Source organism: Microcaecilia unicolor, chromosome 7 (assembly GCF_901765095.1).
Source record: "Microcaecilia unicolor chromosome 7, aMicUni1.1, whole genome shotgun sequence".
Taxonomy (NCBI): Eukaryota; Metazoa; Chordata; class Amphibia; order Gymnophiona; family Siphonopidae; genus Microcaecilia; species Microcaecilia unicolor.
In genome coordinates, this window is record NC_044037.1 from 67,659,685 (window position 1) to 67,675,905 (window position 16,221).

The following is a 16,221-nucleotide window of genomic DNA, read 5'->3' on the forward strand; positions in this document are numbered from 1 at the left end:
CTTTCCTCTACTGCTTCCCCCCTCCCGGTCCTGTCCTGCGGTGGCAGAGAGCAAAGCTCCTGCTGATTTTTCAGAGCAGCCCCCGTGGATGCATAGCCTTCCCCCAGTGCTGCAGCCAAACCGACGGCGGCTGCGATGGCAGCAACCCTGTAGTAGCAATCTCCCAGGCAGTGTCCGCTGAGATGAGTAGTGGCAGTGTTAGCACCGCGGTATCTTCTAGTACCAGCTAGATTTTCATTCTTTTCAGCTACCTGTAGCCCTGTTATAGATTAGAAATATTTTTTCTTTTTTGGGGAGGAGCTGGCATTTCTTCATAGGTGTTTACAGGTTACATTACTGTCACTTTTGGTAGGTAACTTCTTTTTTGCTCTAGAATTTTTCTTTTTCATTCTGCTCTGCCTAGGTTGATTCTTGCCGAGTCACCTTTGCCTTTAAGGCTTCAGCAAAATCTTTCCTTCATAGACTTGGTGGTGTTTCTCCTTGCAGAAGATGCAGTACCTTGAGTAGAGGTTCATAATACAGCTGGCCTCTACATCTCACATTTAGGTGAATACTGCAGTTTCATCATACAGCTCTCCCCCACGTTTTCCAATTCCTTTCTTGAAGATTTGATTGTGATTAGGCCTTAGCGATTTTTTTCTGCCAACAGAGTATGCAACATTTTCCATATATGATTGATGCTGTCTGCAGACTGTTTTGTGCCTTAGTCTTTTTTTCCCCCCTGAAGTAGGGAAGTGTCCTGGAGTTCTAGTAGTGAAGAGACTGCAGACTATTTTGTGCCTCGGTCATGTTCCCTGCAGTAGGGAATTGACCTGGAGAGCCAGTTTTGTACCTTGGTCAGGATAGATGGTTTATTATGTTAGCTGGTCAGAGAAAGGACCTATTGGTGTTTCAGGCTACCATAGCACATTGGATTAAAGAAGCCATTGCTTCGGCTTACCTTCTTGGTGCAGGGTGTACTGCCCTGGTTTTATAGCCTGCTTCACTGACACAGACTACTCAGTAATTACTGTGGATTCTTTTGGATTCGTATTAGGTAAATGAGACTTTCATTAGAGGTTCTAAAGTACGCAATGATTAAGATATATACACAATGATTAGCTATATAACTGAAAAGATCTATCTATAATTAAACAATACCTATCTATAAACAATCATTACATCACTGGTCCCTACATCCAAGCAATGCTAGGAGTTCCTAGACCAGGAAAAGAAGCAATACACTATACGTACATCATATCTATACACACATCATATAAATAATCATTACATCACTGGTCCTTACATCACCGAGGCTCTTATCAGCTTGGGGGGGGGCCCTGTTCACAGCGAAAGCCAGGAGTTTATTTGACCAGGAAATATGATTCTCTGCGCAGTATGTACTCACAGATGAGCTCTAAGCTTCACTGTAAGAGGCCCCCTTTTTTTATTAGGCTTAGAACTCATGTTCAGAGCTAAGGAAAATTACAGAATGCTTGAGAATTTCTCTGTTTTGGTAAACAAGCCATACTGTGGGAATGTGGTCACATGTTTCTCAGTCCAGGTGGCCAGTCTGAATTTGAAACAGGCTCCACCTCTCCCTTCACATACCAAATTAATTAGAGCTGTGTCTTATCTTCTACATTCCAACTTATTTTCACACAATCAAAGTTAAACAATCATTTTCAAAAATACAGACCCCAAGTGCACTGGCCGATCAAGGCAGAGTTGAAAAACATCTTTAAAATTCACTTTTATTACACAGGGTGGTCCTAGATGCCCTTAAAACACATTCTATCAGAGGGCAGGCAGGTTTATGGGTGGAGAGACTTTGATACCGCCACAGGAGATTTGTAGAGCGGCAGGCTGGTCCTTTTTGCATTCCTTTGCTAGGCAGTACTGCGTAGGTGTCCTCGATTGTCAGGACGCTGCTTTTGGGGCTTGGATAGTAGAGTCATTGTTCAGAGGGTCCCACCCTTAATGCTGACTGCTTTGGTAATTCCCATCCGTCTAGGTTGGTCTGGAGGGACGCTAAGGAAGGAGAAATTAGACCTTACCTGAAAATTTGCTTTCCTTCAGTCCCTCTAGACCGGCTGAAAACCTGCCCATTATGTTGTGATTTAGCTTTCAGTGTTTTTGGTTGTTATCTCCACGGGGATTTGTTTTGGTGTACTTCCTGAGGAGGTGCTGCCTTTTGGATGGAAAAAAAAACCCCAAACAAACTCTCCATAAGCGATAGAGAGAGCTTTCTTCATGGAGAGTAGAAAAGGAACCAAAGAGTGTTGTACAGCTCATTTGCAGCAGCAGATTCTTTGTGACTGCTCTTGCTGTTTGAGGCAGCTGCTTCCTTTGCAGCGCAGTGTTCCTGCACATCATGTGGGATTTTGAAGCCATGGAAGAGAAGGGTTAGGGGAGATTTGTTGGTTTTTATTCTGTTTGCTAGTTCTTTCTGCTTGTTACATTCATACTGACTCTGGGAGGGGCATGCACAGCTAACTTATAGGCTCCACCAGAATTCTGTAGTGTTCAGTCTCCACATATCTGCTAGTAGGAGTGCATAACCCATCTGTCTAGGCCAGTCTGTAGGGACTAAAGGAAAGCAAATTAACAGGTAAGATTTAATTTCTCCTTTTGTGTGCTTATATTTATAGAATATTAGCGCTTAAGCTTGCAAGTGTTAGTTGAGCACTCTGTGCTATTCTATAATTTAAGTGTGCAAATTGCTTAGGGCCAGATTCTATAAATTGCACCGAAACCTGGCGCTCTGGGATGAACACTCTTTATAGAATAGTGTTGAGTGTTGAATTCGGCACTTAATTTTAGGCGCAAGGACTTATGCCAGCTGAATCCTGGTGTGCAAATTGGGGGCAGATTCCCGCTCTTCTGTAACACTTCATGCATCTTTTGTGAACACCCCTGACCTTCCCATGGCCACGCCCCCTTTTGAGTTGCATGCAATCCAATTTGGGCACCCATTGTTACAGAATAGCATGTAGCCAGATTGGCACCCAAATCATAATTAGTGTCAATTCAGTGCTTGTTAGCTCCAATAATTAAATCATTGGAGCCCATTAATTGTTTTGGGCACCCAAATTTGGGCGACCTTTATAGAATCCGGGGGTTAGTGCATAAATGCAAAGGGGTGTTCACAGGGTACAGGCATGGGCGATTCTAACATTTATGTGCATAACTTACAGTATTCTGTAAGTTACACGTGTAAGTGCCGCATTTAGGCATGCTTAAATGTAGATGTGAAAAGTAATCAGGTAAGAGTCTTCAAATGTTCATATAAAAATGATTAATACAAGAATAATATAAAATTGCATCCATACATAAAAAATATATAAATAGTTAAAATCATACCTAATTTATATAAAGCCCCTGAAGGCAGGCATCTCACTAAAATATGTCAGGCATTTCATACTTATTCAGGTATAACAGGCTGACAGTGGAATGTGATTGCATTTCTAGTAACATTGTTTATGTTCTGTTGTAACCCACCATATTTTATGATTTTAACTACTTATATGTTTTTATATGTGAATGTGATTAAATATTATCCTTACATTAATCATTTGCATAGGAACAAAAGTACTATACTGGGACAGACCAAAGGTCCATCTAGCCCAGCATCCTTCAGATTACAAGTACCTGGCAAGATCCCAAAACAGTGCAATACATTTTATGCTGCATATCCTAGAAATAAGCAGTGGATTTTCTCCAAGTCCATTTTAATAATGACTTATGAACTTTTCTTTTAGGAAGCTAGCCAAATCTTTTTAAACCTTGCTAAGCTAACTGCTTTTACTATATTCTCTGGCAACGAATTCCAGAGTTTAATTACACATTGAGTGAAGAAATATTTTCTCCAATTTGTTTTAAATGTATTACTTTGTAGTTTCATTGCATGCTCCCTAGTCCTAGTATTTTTAGAAAGAGTAAACAAGCGATTCACTTCTACCCGTTCCATTCCACTCATTATTTTATATCCCTATATCATATTTTCCCTCAGTTATCTTTTCTCCGATCTGATTGTAATTTTATGTTATTTGAGATTCTGCATTTGAAAGACTAAACAGCTTAGAAAGGAGACAGCAGAGAGTGAATATTGTTGAGGACATACACTGGATGCAATATACTTAGAGTTCAGAATAGCTTTTGATATGGTTCCTTATAAAAGGCTTATGAATAAACTGTTCAGCATAGGCATGGGTCCGAAGGTGGTGAAATGGATCAAAAAATTGCTTGACTAACAGAGATGGTGGTAAATGGAATTCACATAGATGAAAGAAAGGTGGGTAGTGGAGTACCTCAGGGATTGGTCCTGGAACTGATTCTGTTCAGTATCTGTGAGTGATATTGCCAGAGAGTTAGAAGGAAAAGTTTGCCTTTTTGTGCATGACACATGGACCTCCCACAGGGAGTGGACAACATGAGAAGTGATCTACAAAAATAAGAAGCATAGGCTAATACTTGGCAGTTAAGGTTTTAATGTGAAGAAGGGGCAGAGTGATGCTTTTTAGGTGCAGAAATCCAAGGTGGTTGTATATTATAGGAGAAAAGAGGCTGATGTGCACAGACCAGGAAAGAGACCTTGAGGTGATAGTGTCTGAGGATGTCAAAGTGACAAAACAATATGACAAGGCAGTGGCCAAAGTCAGAAGGATGCTAGTCTGCTTAGGAGAGGCATAACCAGCATAAAGGAACAGGTGATAATGTCCCCGTACAAGTTATTCATGAGGCTCCACTTGGAGCACTGTGCTGAGTTTTGGAGGCCATATCACTTTAAGGATATACTTGAAGTGGTTAAGAGGAGAGTGACCAAATTGAAATGGGTCGACACCAGAAGACATATGAGAAGAGACTTGAAGACCTGAATGTGTATACTGTAGAGGAGAGGAAGGACAGGAGAGATATGATACAGACATTTAAATACTTGAAAGGAATTAATGAACAGATACATTTTTTTTCAAAGAAGCAAAGCTATGGAATTAGAGGACATGACATGAAGCTGTAGAGGCATAGAGGATGTGACCCTCATGAAGTGGCAGGTAGAACTCTGAAAGGCATAGAGGGTATAACCCACATGGAGTGTAGCTTAGCCTAGGAGCTTAGCCTAGAATGGGTGGCAGAGCTGGTGGTTGGGAGGCGGAGCTAGTGTGGGCAGACATATACCGTCTGTGCTGGGGCTGGTGGTTGGGAGGGGGGACTAGTGCTGGGCAGACTTATACGGTCTGTGCCAGAGCCGGTGGTGGGTGGCAGGGATAGTGCTGGGCAGACTTATACGGTCTGTGCCAGAGCCGGTGGTGAGTGGCAGGGATAGTGCTGGGCAGACTTATACGGTCTGTGCAAGAGCTGGTGGTTGGGAGGCGGGGATAGGGCTGGCCAGACTTATACGGTCTGTGCACTGAAGAGGACAGTACAAATAAAAAAAAGTAGCACATATGAATTTATCTTCTTGGGCAGACTGGATGGACCGTGCAGGTCTTTTTCTGCCGTCATCTACTATGTTACTATGTAGGTACAACATTTAGCTATGTAACTGTCCAGCATCTCCCCTCTGTGTGCCTGCCTTTATTCTCACCCCACGTGTCCAGCATCTCCCTTCTCTGTCCCTGTCCTTATTCTCCCTCCGTGCCCAGCATCTCCTGTCTTTATTTTTATCTCCCTTCTCTATCCCTGTCTGTATCATCTCCCATGTGCAGCATCTTCCCTCTGTGCCCTTGTTTTTATTTTCTCCTATGTCCAGCATTTTCTCTCTGTCTTCCCATGCCTAGCATCTCCCGTTTTCTATCCCTGTCTAGAATCTCCTCCCATTCTTTCCCCCATGTCCAGTATCCCCACCCCCAATCCATCATCTCCTCTTTATCTCCCTATCTTCTTCTGTGTCCTTATTCTCTTCTTCTGGCCTGGTGGTTTAGCATCTTTTCCTTGGGTCCTTATTTCATGCTCCTCCATCTCTGTTCCAAACATCCCTGACACCTGATGCAGCTCCTTTCCCTGCGGCCCTACTGGACCACCTGAAGACCTACAGTGGTAATATGAAGACCAGAAAGCGGAGCAGGGCTGCTCACCAGCATGTGTGTTGATGGCTCTGCAGCATCCTGTCCTCAAAGAAACAGACAGTCTGTGTTCTAGGTGGCAGGAACCTGCAAAGCTGACAGCGTGCATGCAAGTAGGAGGTCCTGCACTGCCTTCTGGTCCTCGTATCACTACTGCAGACCTTGAGGTGGTCTAGTGCAAGCCATGGCAGCAGTGAAAGGAGGAGGAGATTGGGAGGAAGCACTCTTTGAGTCTGGCATTCAGCAGAAACTGGGCATTTATAGTGGATGGTTTTCTGCTCTACTGGCTGCTAGCATTTGAAAACAAGCTTGGTTAGCAAAAGGTATTTGCTAGGCACTTGAGAACCAAATTTGTCACTTTTAGAGACAGAATTCTGGACTCCATAATTGGCTTCTTTTCGATATGCAGTTTGGTAAACCCCAGTAGTTGCACGTGTAAGTGATGCCATTTATATGAGTAAGTTTGCAAAATCCACCATTTATATGTTTAAGGTCTTGCAGGGTGCTGCTTTTTTTTTATTTCTGTAACGTGGCCATTCTCTGTGTATGTGCCACCAAATACACACATATTTCCGCAGCATTAGGTGTATTTTAAAAAGGCTCCATGTTCAGCAAAATACATGGCACAGTTTGAACATCCCAGTCTGGGTGTCTCGTTTCATACCTGGATGTTGCAAGCAAAATCAGATTACTAGGTGAAATCCCAAGTCTGAGGGATTTAATTTTTAGTCATGGCAAGCTTCCTGGGTGAACCTCTGTTTACCTGAGTAAATTCCTTTGAAAATTGTTCATTATTTTTTTTCTAGTTTCTCTCAAACTGTTTTTTGAAAAGTTTTATTGAAAATTTGCAAGAAATGCAAAGCAACATTCTATTTTCCAGTTCTGAACAAATTCATAAGTACAAAAGTCAGTGTAACAGACATATCAAATATGCTTTGCACTCTCCTGTGTTAATACAAGATATCCATTTTTCCCTAACTCTGTGGGCATATGACCAAAACCAGTAGAAATTGGTCAACTTCCAGTGTGATACAAAAAAAAAAAAAGGAAAAATCTCCCTTATTTTTAATTTGGATTTTACTCACACCTTTTTCAATAGTAGCTCAAGCTGAGTTTCATTGGGGTACACTAGGTATTTCCCTGTCTTTTAGGGCTCACAATCTAATTTGTACACCATCTTGGGTGAATCTCTTCATAAAAGCAGTTATTAAATCTCAATAAATAAATAACTTTTGTTGCTAAGGCAATGAAGGGTTAAGGGCCTCTTTTACTAAACCACGCTAGCGATTCCCGGTGCTGCAAATGAGAGGAAGCCCATAGGAATTGAATGGGTTTCCTCTCATTTGCCAAACAGGAATCGCTAATGCAGTTTAATTAAAGAGCCCTAAGTGACTTGCCCAAGATCACAAGGAACAACAGTAGGATTTAAACTGGGCACCTTTGGAGGTGAAGCTTAGTGCTCTAACCACTGGGCTACTCCTTTAGTCTTCAGCTCTTTGATGGTGCAAAATGTCCCTCCAGGTGTTCTGCTCTGCGTGTTATTATTTGTGATAGCTGACTGTTTTGTAGGCAGGAATACTTATCATGGTTTGGTCATTGGTTGTAGTAATTTTCAGCTGTTCTTGCTGCATTTATACTTTGGGAGTACCAACCTGTTGCTAGTGTAGCATTTTGAAATCAAAGAGAATAGTCCTTGATATATAGCTCTGTAGCTAGCCTGCCAAGTATTTCATCCCCAATGTAACAACACCTTGCTATAATATTCTATTTGCCCAACTCTCATGAAGCTCCCTATAGAAAGGATATGGTGAATATGTAAAATATATATTGATTTTGCTGTTTTAAGGTGGTACTAAATATGTTGTGTTTTACCATGTAGACTGAAGCTAGACAAGGAAGTATCGCTTATGGATATAAAATTCTACTCTATGGAGCATGATGGGGGTTCAATGTTTGTGTCTCCTGTTGATCAGGAGATTATTCAGGCCCACAGAAGGGTGAGTAGGAACATACTTACTGATTAGTAATCCCTTGCTCACAGGAATTCTGCTGGTGTTGCTCATGTTCATCTCTGCCACCTGTTAAGATGGCTGCCTGTCATGCCATAAGAAGATACCCACATTTCTGGTCAAGGAATGTCCATTTTTAGGGCCAGCCAGGTGGCTCAGTAGCTGTCTTGTGCATTGCCATATGGAATACCTACCTGGGTTTGATTCTGGGAGCAGGATTACCACTCCCTGACCTTCCACAGTCCATGGAAGGAGAGATGAGTCATAGTCATCCTGCAGTGGTGACTCCTATTGGCTGCATTTTGGACCCATGATTTCAAGGTTCTGGAAGCTGCTTGTATGCTAGATACCGATTGATGTCTGTGGCTGAAATAACTGGACTAAGTTAGTTATGTGTGGATCTAAAAGAAAGAGAAAAAAATCCTCTGCTGGCTGCTAGTGGAAGCGCATAGTACTGGATCCCTGCTTTGTTCTATCTGAACTGGAAGTATAAAATAGCGTAAGTAATCTCCCAAGAATGCCCCTCCCCCAAACTGCCTTTTTTATCTGCTGTTCTAAATGTAAATTATCCAAATCTGTGCATTTTGATGAGGTTTCAAAATGTGATTTTAAAAAAGATCTTTTTTGAATTAGATATCCTTGGCCCAATATGTGGAAATTACTGAGCGCCTAAATTTATGCTCCCAAGTTAGCCTCCTAAATTTGCATCCTATTTTCAGCCAAACATAGGAGCATAACACTTCAGCTGAAAATTTATTTTAATTTAGGAGCTTAAAAGTTATGCTTATAAATTTAGGACTGCCATTCGTTTGCCTAGATTTATGAGCCTTGTACTGAAAATCAGTGCTAAGCTCCTAATTTCCTTTCCTTTCCTAAATTCTCCCTCTTTTTCTGCTCCTAAATGAAAGAGTTTAGTGAAATTTACAGTACTCAGCCCTAGTAAATTCTCAAAGAGGCCAATTTATGAGCATAATTCTCAAAGGGGTCTCTTTGCTAAATTGCATTAATTGCTAATGTACACTTAGCGTGGAAAAAAAGGCCTCCTAAATATCTCTGCCTGGTTAAGAGCTGCTGAATATTGGTGGCCGGTCCCCTGACCATTATTTAAGTGGGCTGGAGTTTCTTCTGTCTACTTAAAACAATATTTATTTATTTATTTATTTATTCATTACACCTATAGCCCGCCTATCATCTAATTGGGTAACAGTTAAACATACAAAATTAAAAAAATGCATGAACAAATACATGTAGCAAGATTAAGTACTTACCAATTCTTAATTCCAGTGTAATAATAATAATCAGATCATTCTTCAGTTGAATGACACAATCCCAGACTGGTTTTTCTTTTGTGATTTGGATGTTAACCAAGGATCTAACAATAATGGAGATAGCACTGCAATATGTAAATAGTACTAAATACGGTGAGTTTTGTTTTTGCAAAATCAGTGGTGTAGTCCAGTGGGTGTAAAGTTTCCAAATGTTGGTGAATCCCTTTGTATAGCTCCCAGAGATCCTATTAAAGTTGGTATTAGAGTTAGTTTTTTTTTCCTCCATAATCTTTTTAATTCAATCTGAAAACCCTGATACTTTATTTTTTTAATTTGTTTTAAATCAATTCTAGCATCTCCTGGTATTGCCACATTTATGAACCATACGTTTTTGTTTCAATAACTGTGATTTCCATTACATAGTTTCTCACTATTCCAGAACCTGTGGAATAGATGTTTCCATTAAACAGCAGGTGGCGATAGAGAACTGAAAACTGAGCTGAGCCATATCTCTATTGGCATCCAGTCCAGCTGCTCAATATTTTCTATGTCCAGCAGGTGGGTGGACACCTTTTTTTATCCTCTGGTTCTGTTGCTGGTACATTTGGTCAACTGGTCCCCAGTTGACCTTTGCAGGTGGCTTAAATCTGCAGAGTCATATCTGGAGGTCTTCAGATCCCAATTTACTTAGAACATAAGAATAGCCATACTGGGTCAGAACAGTGGTCCATCTAGCCCAGTATCCTGTTTCCTTACAGTGGCCAATCCAGATCACAAGTATCTGGCAGAAACCCAAATAGTAGCAACATTCTATGCTACCAATCCCAGGATAAGCAGTGGCTTCGCTATGTCAATTTCAATAGCAGAATATGGACTTTTCCTCCAGGAACTTGTCCAAACCTGTTTTAATCCCTCCCTCCCTCCCTTCAACTCTCCCCAGTTTCCTGTGGAGCTCTCCTTTCCAGTATAATAACCTTTGAAAAAAAAAAAAAAAGAATGGAGAAGGAAAGAGGTTTCCTGGAGAGCATGAGACACAGTATCAGTCCTGATTCTTTTTCATCTGGAGTAAGATTTGTGGAGACTGTGAGCTTGGGGGGAGCAGCTGGCAGTAATAAGTTCAACTAAAGTTTGACTCTGATCCACTTGGAAGGCTGCAAGTTCTACTTGCTGCAGGGGAGGGATCCGCTTAGTTTCCGCATTGTGCTCTGTTTGTGACAATCGGAGTGAATGGCGACTCCTGCACAGGCAGTTAAGCGGTGTTACCGCTGTGGAACTCGCTGGCTGGCGTCGAGGCACTGCATTGGGTGCAAGCCAGGAATCCCACGGGATGCAGAGGAAATGGTTGGTGGCAGTACGTCTTCAGTTTGGCACAGCATCCAAATATGCCAGAGACTTCGGGCTCTCGGGCAGGGCTTGTGTGCAGTTTGATGCAGGAGAGTGAGGGAATATGCGCCATTTTGTCAGGGCGGACTGGCAGTAAGGAACAACCTCTGTCTGATCATATGTGGAGCACAACCGCCATTTTACAGCCTCAGGGCCTGATAGAACATTCAGCTGCATTGGGATTTTTGTTTTCTCCAGAATTTATATTGCTCTTATACTAGGCCTAGTTACTGAAGTAGGGACAGTCAGAGATTTTGCAAGGTGCTTCAGTTTCTCACCTCACTGCCCCTCCAGCTCCTAAGAGATTTCATTTAGATTTCTAGGTGTGGGTAGATGAGGCTATCTCTTCTCCCTCCTTATCTGATGTGGCCTCGGTCTGTTCAGAGGAGCCATTGTTGAAGGAGCCATTAGAGGAGGGGTAGCTCCCTCCTGAGGAGGGGGATGATCTGAAAGTACTGAGGTTGTTTCATAAAGAGGAGCTCAGTACCCTTATTTCTGAGGTACTGGCGGTGCTTTCCATTGAGGAGCCTTCTGCTTCAGTGTTAGTTGTTGCATCTTCATCAATCGAGAGGGTGTTTAAAGATTCTTCTAAAGCCTTCTTGATGCATTCAGACATTTGGGACCTGATTACAGCAGAATGGGTTTCACCGGACACGGGGGCTGAGAATGGGAAGAGCCATGAATCAGCAGTACCCGTTAGTTACAGAGGAGAACGATAAATTGCAGTTTCCCAGGATGGACTCTCTTGTTACAGTGGTGATTAAGAAGATCACCTTGCCAGTGGAAGGGGGCATTGCCCTAAAAGACCTACAGGATAGGAAGATGGAAGCTCACTGAAGCAAGCCTTTGAAGTGGCCTCTTTGGGCCTTCAAGAGACAGTGTGCAGCTCGTTCATGGCAATAGCATGTCTGAAGTGGCATCAGCAGTCTGCAGCACAAGAAGGGCACCATAATACCCAGCTGGAAGCATAGTTGGCCTACTTGATGGATGCTATTTATAACATGGTATGGCCCACATATATCTTTGGCTGTCATGGGACGTCAGCAACTCTGGTTGTGGCAGAGGGCAGTGGATGCAGCATCAAAGTCACGTCTAGTTAAACTGCCATTTTGGGGCAAGTGGCTATTTGGAGAAGATCTCAGTAACTTGGTGAAAGAACTGAGGGAAACTAAGCTACAGCGGTTACCGGAGGATAAGCCGAAAGCTTCTGTTCGTCAGCAATATGGTCAGAAGTCCCGCTTTCAGGCAAACCAATCTTCCTTTCATGCAAACAGGAAGTCCTCTCAGTTAACTTGAGCACTCAATGCCTCCCGAGCTCGCAATGATGTGAGGCTGGTCCACTCTTCTCTTCAGGAGGTCAAAGTTGGTTCAAGATTCATCTTCTCCTCAGTTAAGGCAGTCCTAGGGTCTGGGACTCTGTCCAGGTTCTGGAGTCAATGACTGTGGTGATGAAAGTGGTTACATGGGGAAGGGCTGATATGCGGCCATTACAGGAAACGGCCATTGCAGGAATCTCTTCTCAACCGCTGGTCTCCGATATCACAGAAGTATGACCTTCATCTTCCTTGGACACTAGTTGCCAGGTGGAGTATGCGGTGGTGGTTGTTGCCTGGGAATTTGACCATCGGAGCTCCCTTTCTGATAGCACAATGGGAGGTGGTGACAACGGACGACAGTAAGTCAGGTTTGGGAAATCATTACATGTTCTATCTGGCACAGGGCACCTGGATAGAACAAGAATCTCCCTGTCTGAATTTTCTTCACTAATATGACAGTGGTAGCTTATCGGGCTCATTTTCGAAAGAGAAGGACGCCCATCTTTCGACATAAATCGGAAGATGAGCGTCCTTCTCACGGGGTCGTCCAAATCGGTATAATCGAAAGCCGATTTTGGACTTCCCCAAATGATTTCCGTCGCAGGGACAGCCAAAGTTCAAGGGGGTGTATCAGGCGTAGTGAAGGCGGGACATGGGCATGCCTAACACTTGGACGTCCTCGACCCATAATCGAAAGAAACAAGGACGTTCCTGACGAACACTTGTATGACTTTATCTGGTCGTGTTTTTCTTATTACCAAGGCACAAAAGGGTGTCCGAAATGACCAGATGACCACCGGAGAGAATCGGGGATGACCTCCACACTTACTCCCCCAGTGGTCACTAACCCCCTCCCACCCTCAAAAAATATCTTTAACAATATTTTGTGCCAGCCTTAGATGTCATATGCAGGTCCCTGGAGCAGTTTTAGTGGGTGCAGTGCACTTCAGACAGGTGGACCCAGGCCCATTCCCCACCCCCCACCTGTTACGCTTGTGGAGGAAACAGCGAGCCCTCCAAAACCCACCACAAACCCACTGTACTCACATCTAGGAGCCCCCCCCCCTTCACCTGTAAGGGCTATGGAAGTGGTGTACAGTTGTGGGTAGTGGGGTAGGGGGGGAGTCAGCACACAAGGTAAGGGAGCTATGTACCTGGGAGCAATTTCTGAAGTCCACTGCAGTGCCCCCTAGAGTGCCCGGTTGGTGTCCTGGCATGTCAGGGGGACCACGCCCAAATGGCTTGCATTTGGTTGTTTCTGAGATGGACATCCTTGGTTTCCATTATCGCCGAAAATCAGAAATGACCAAATCTAGGGACGACCAAATTTAAGGATTTGGACATCCATGACGGTATTTTTGAAATGAAAGATGGATGTCCATCTTGTTTCGAAAATACGGGTTTCCACGCCCCTAGATTGGGACGTTTTACGAGGACGTCCATATCAAAACATGGACGTCCCTTTCGAAAATGCCCCTCTATATCAACAAGCAAGGCGGGACCCACTGCCATCTGATGGTGATAGAGGCTACCTCCCTGATGAGTTGGGCAGAGAAAAATCTTCTCTGCTCGTCAGCACATCACATTGCTGGATCCTGGAATGTGGAGGTGGGCTCTCAGCAGGCACAACTTGCACCTAGGAGAATAGGAACTATCTAGCCAGGGTTTTCAGCTGATGGTAGACCGATGGGGTTCTTCACTTCTGGACTTGACGGTGACAAAAAGGAATGACAAAGTGCCCAAATTCTTCAGCTGTTGTCAAGAACTGGATTCCATGGGGATCGATGCCCTACTTCATCTCTGGCCGGAGACACATCTACTGTATTTCTTTCCTCCTTGGCCCATGGTAGGCTGAATGTTGAAAAAGGATCACATTGCACCGGGGTTGAATAATTCTTGTAGCTCCAGATCGACCACGGAAGCTGTGGTAAGCGCATCTGATTAAACTGCTGGACAGGGATCATCTGTGTCTTCTGCAGGTACATGGTCTACTGAAGCAAAGTTTGGTGTTCTTGGAAAATCCAAGGCCATTTGGTCTTATGGCTTGAGTATTGAGACAAAAAGGTTATTCTGATTCAGTCATTGCTACCTTGCTTCAAGATTCGAAATGCTCTGCATCCACGGCGTATGCAAGGGGGTGGAGGATATTCGAGGGCTGGTATTCTGAGCACGGTCTTTCTCCCTTCTCTGCTTGGATTGTACACATCCTATCATTTCTCCAGGCAGGTCTTCAGATAGGATTGGCGTTGGGTTCTATAAAAGTTCAGGTTGCAGCTTTGACCTGTTTCAGGGGCCGACTACAGGACATGTCTCTTGCGGCTCACTTGGATCTTGTTCGATTCTTGCAGGTAGTGAGTCGCTTGAGGCCTCCCCTTTGTACGCCCTGTCCAGAGTGAATCTTTAGTTTAGTCCTTTGGGCTCTTCAGAAGATCCTTTTGAGCCACTTCGGAAGGCCTCCTTGAAAGATCTTATGCTAAAGATAGTGTTTTTGGTGGCTGTTGCGTTGGCACATAGGGTTTTGAAGCTTCAGGCTCTCTCTTATCAGGGTCACTTCCTCCGCTTTTCGGAGCAGGGGGTCTCCCTACGCACAGTTCCTTCCTTTCTTCCCAAAGTGGTATCAACACTTCATCTCAACCAATCTGTGGAGCTTCTGTCCTTTCGCAGAGAGACAGCGGAGACTCAGTATCCTTTCTTCAAGGTTCTTGATGTGTGTGGAATCCTCATTAGATATCTGGAAGTCACGAATGAGTTTCACAAATGGACAGACTGTGCTTTTTGGTAAACAGAGGCTTGTCTTCATGGCTTTCAAGCCCACAATTGCTAGATGACTGAAGGAGACTATCACATCATCTTATTTGGTTTTGAGGAAGAATGCTCCTCAGGCTTTGTGGGCTCATTCTATGAGGTGTACAGCGACATTCTGGGCAGAGACCATCTTGCTGTCTCCGACAGATATTTGCAAGGTGGCAACATGGTCAACGCTGCATACCTTTCCCAAGCATTACAGGGTAGAGTTGTGGCATGTTTGGAAGCCAGTTTGGGACTTTGATGCTCAGGGTGGCGGTGCCAGGATCCCACCCACGCTAGGGATTGTTTTAAAATAAATATCCCACAGGTTATGGAATAGTGGGAAGCTACATAATGGAAGGAGAAATTAGATCTTACCTGATAATTTTCTTTCCATTAGTCCTTCCCACTGTTCCAAAGGCCTGCCCGAGGTTTCTGAGATGTTTAGTTGTTGCAAAGCAAAGGGTCAAATAACGACTTTCACCGTGCATGGTTCTTCCTGCATATCTCTTATTCTCTCCAAGTTGTCCAGTGATGAGAGAGGTCCACACACGTTTGCTCGTCTGGTTAGTGTTAGATTAGCGAGGAGTTTAATGTTGTTTTGTTCTGAGTTTATCCTTACGGTTTGTCTATGTAAATACCGAGGAGGTGGACTGAATAAGAAGAGAGAGATATCTCAGCTGAGTTTTCAGTTTCCTGAGCTTTCTCCAACTGCTGGTTGAGGGACACAACTATCCCAGAGGTTCTGGAATAGTGGGAAGGACTAATTGAAAGAAAATTATCAGGTAAAACCTAATTTTTCCATATTATGTTCAAGATGCCTCTCTGTCTATATCTTAAAATCCCACAAGATTTTGACGTGCTCATTTTCTAATTTTTTTGCCAGTATTTTTTTACTGACAGCAAAACATTTTTTCTACACAAGCTGTCATGACTGTTCCCTCGGTTTCTTTAACTGTCCCAGATTTCTTCCACTGCTGTGCCAGATTCTGATCAGGTTTTTCTTCAATATCATACAAATATTTATCAAGGAACCATTCGTTTTTAAAGGTGTTGATCCAGCTTTGATTGTTTCTTTGTTGTATTCCACTTTAATTCTTGTTCTTTCTTATATTCCACTTATTATGAATATTTTGCCCATTTAGGATCTTATAAAATTCCCCAGGGGGTACATGTGCATAAAAATTTGGTGCACAGAAACATTCCATCTGATATTCAGCTTGTGCTGCTACCCAAATAAGTGCCACTGATCGGTTCCATTCCCAGATTTTCAGTGGCATTATCTGGATAATGTATCTGGATAAAGCCATTGAAAATCTGTGCAGACCACCCTGTCACTGTCTGGATTGCAGTAGGGGGATGGAACCTGGGTAGTTACCCAGAGAGTAGTGATAGATACTGTCATTGAATATCTGGA

The 16,221-nt window shown here is 43.3% G+C and overlaps 1 protein-coding gene across 1 annotated transcript in view; it reads left to right on the top strand.

Moving 5' to 3' along the window:
* Positions 1-16,221, top strand: part of FAAH2 (fatty acid amide hydrolase 2) — a 90,131-nt gene that overhangs the window by 46,386 nt on the left and 27,524 nt on the right. The window contains exon 7 of the mRNA XM_030210354.1: positions 7,921-8,038. Coding sequence (XP_030066214.1) covers positions 7,921-8,038 — 118 coding nt within the window. The remainder of the gene's footprint in view (positions 1-7,920; positions 8,039-16,221) is intronic.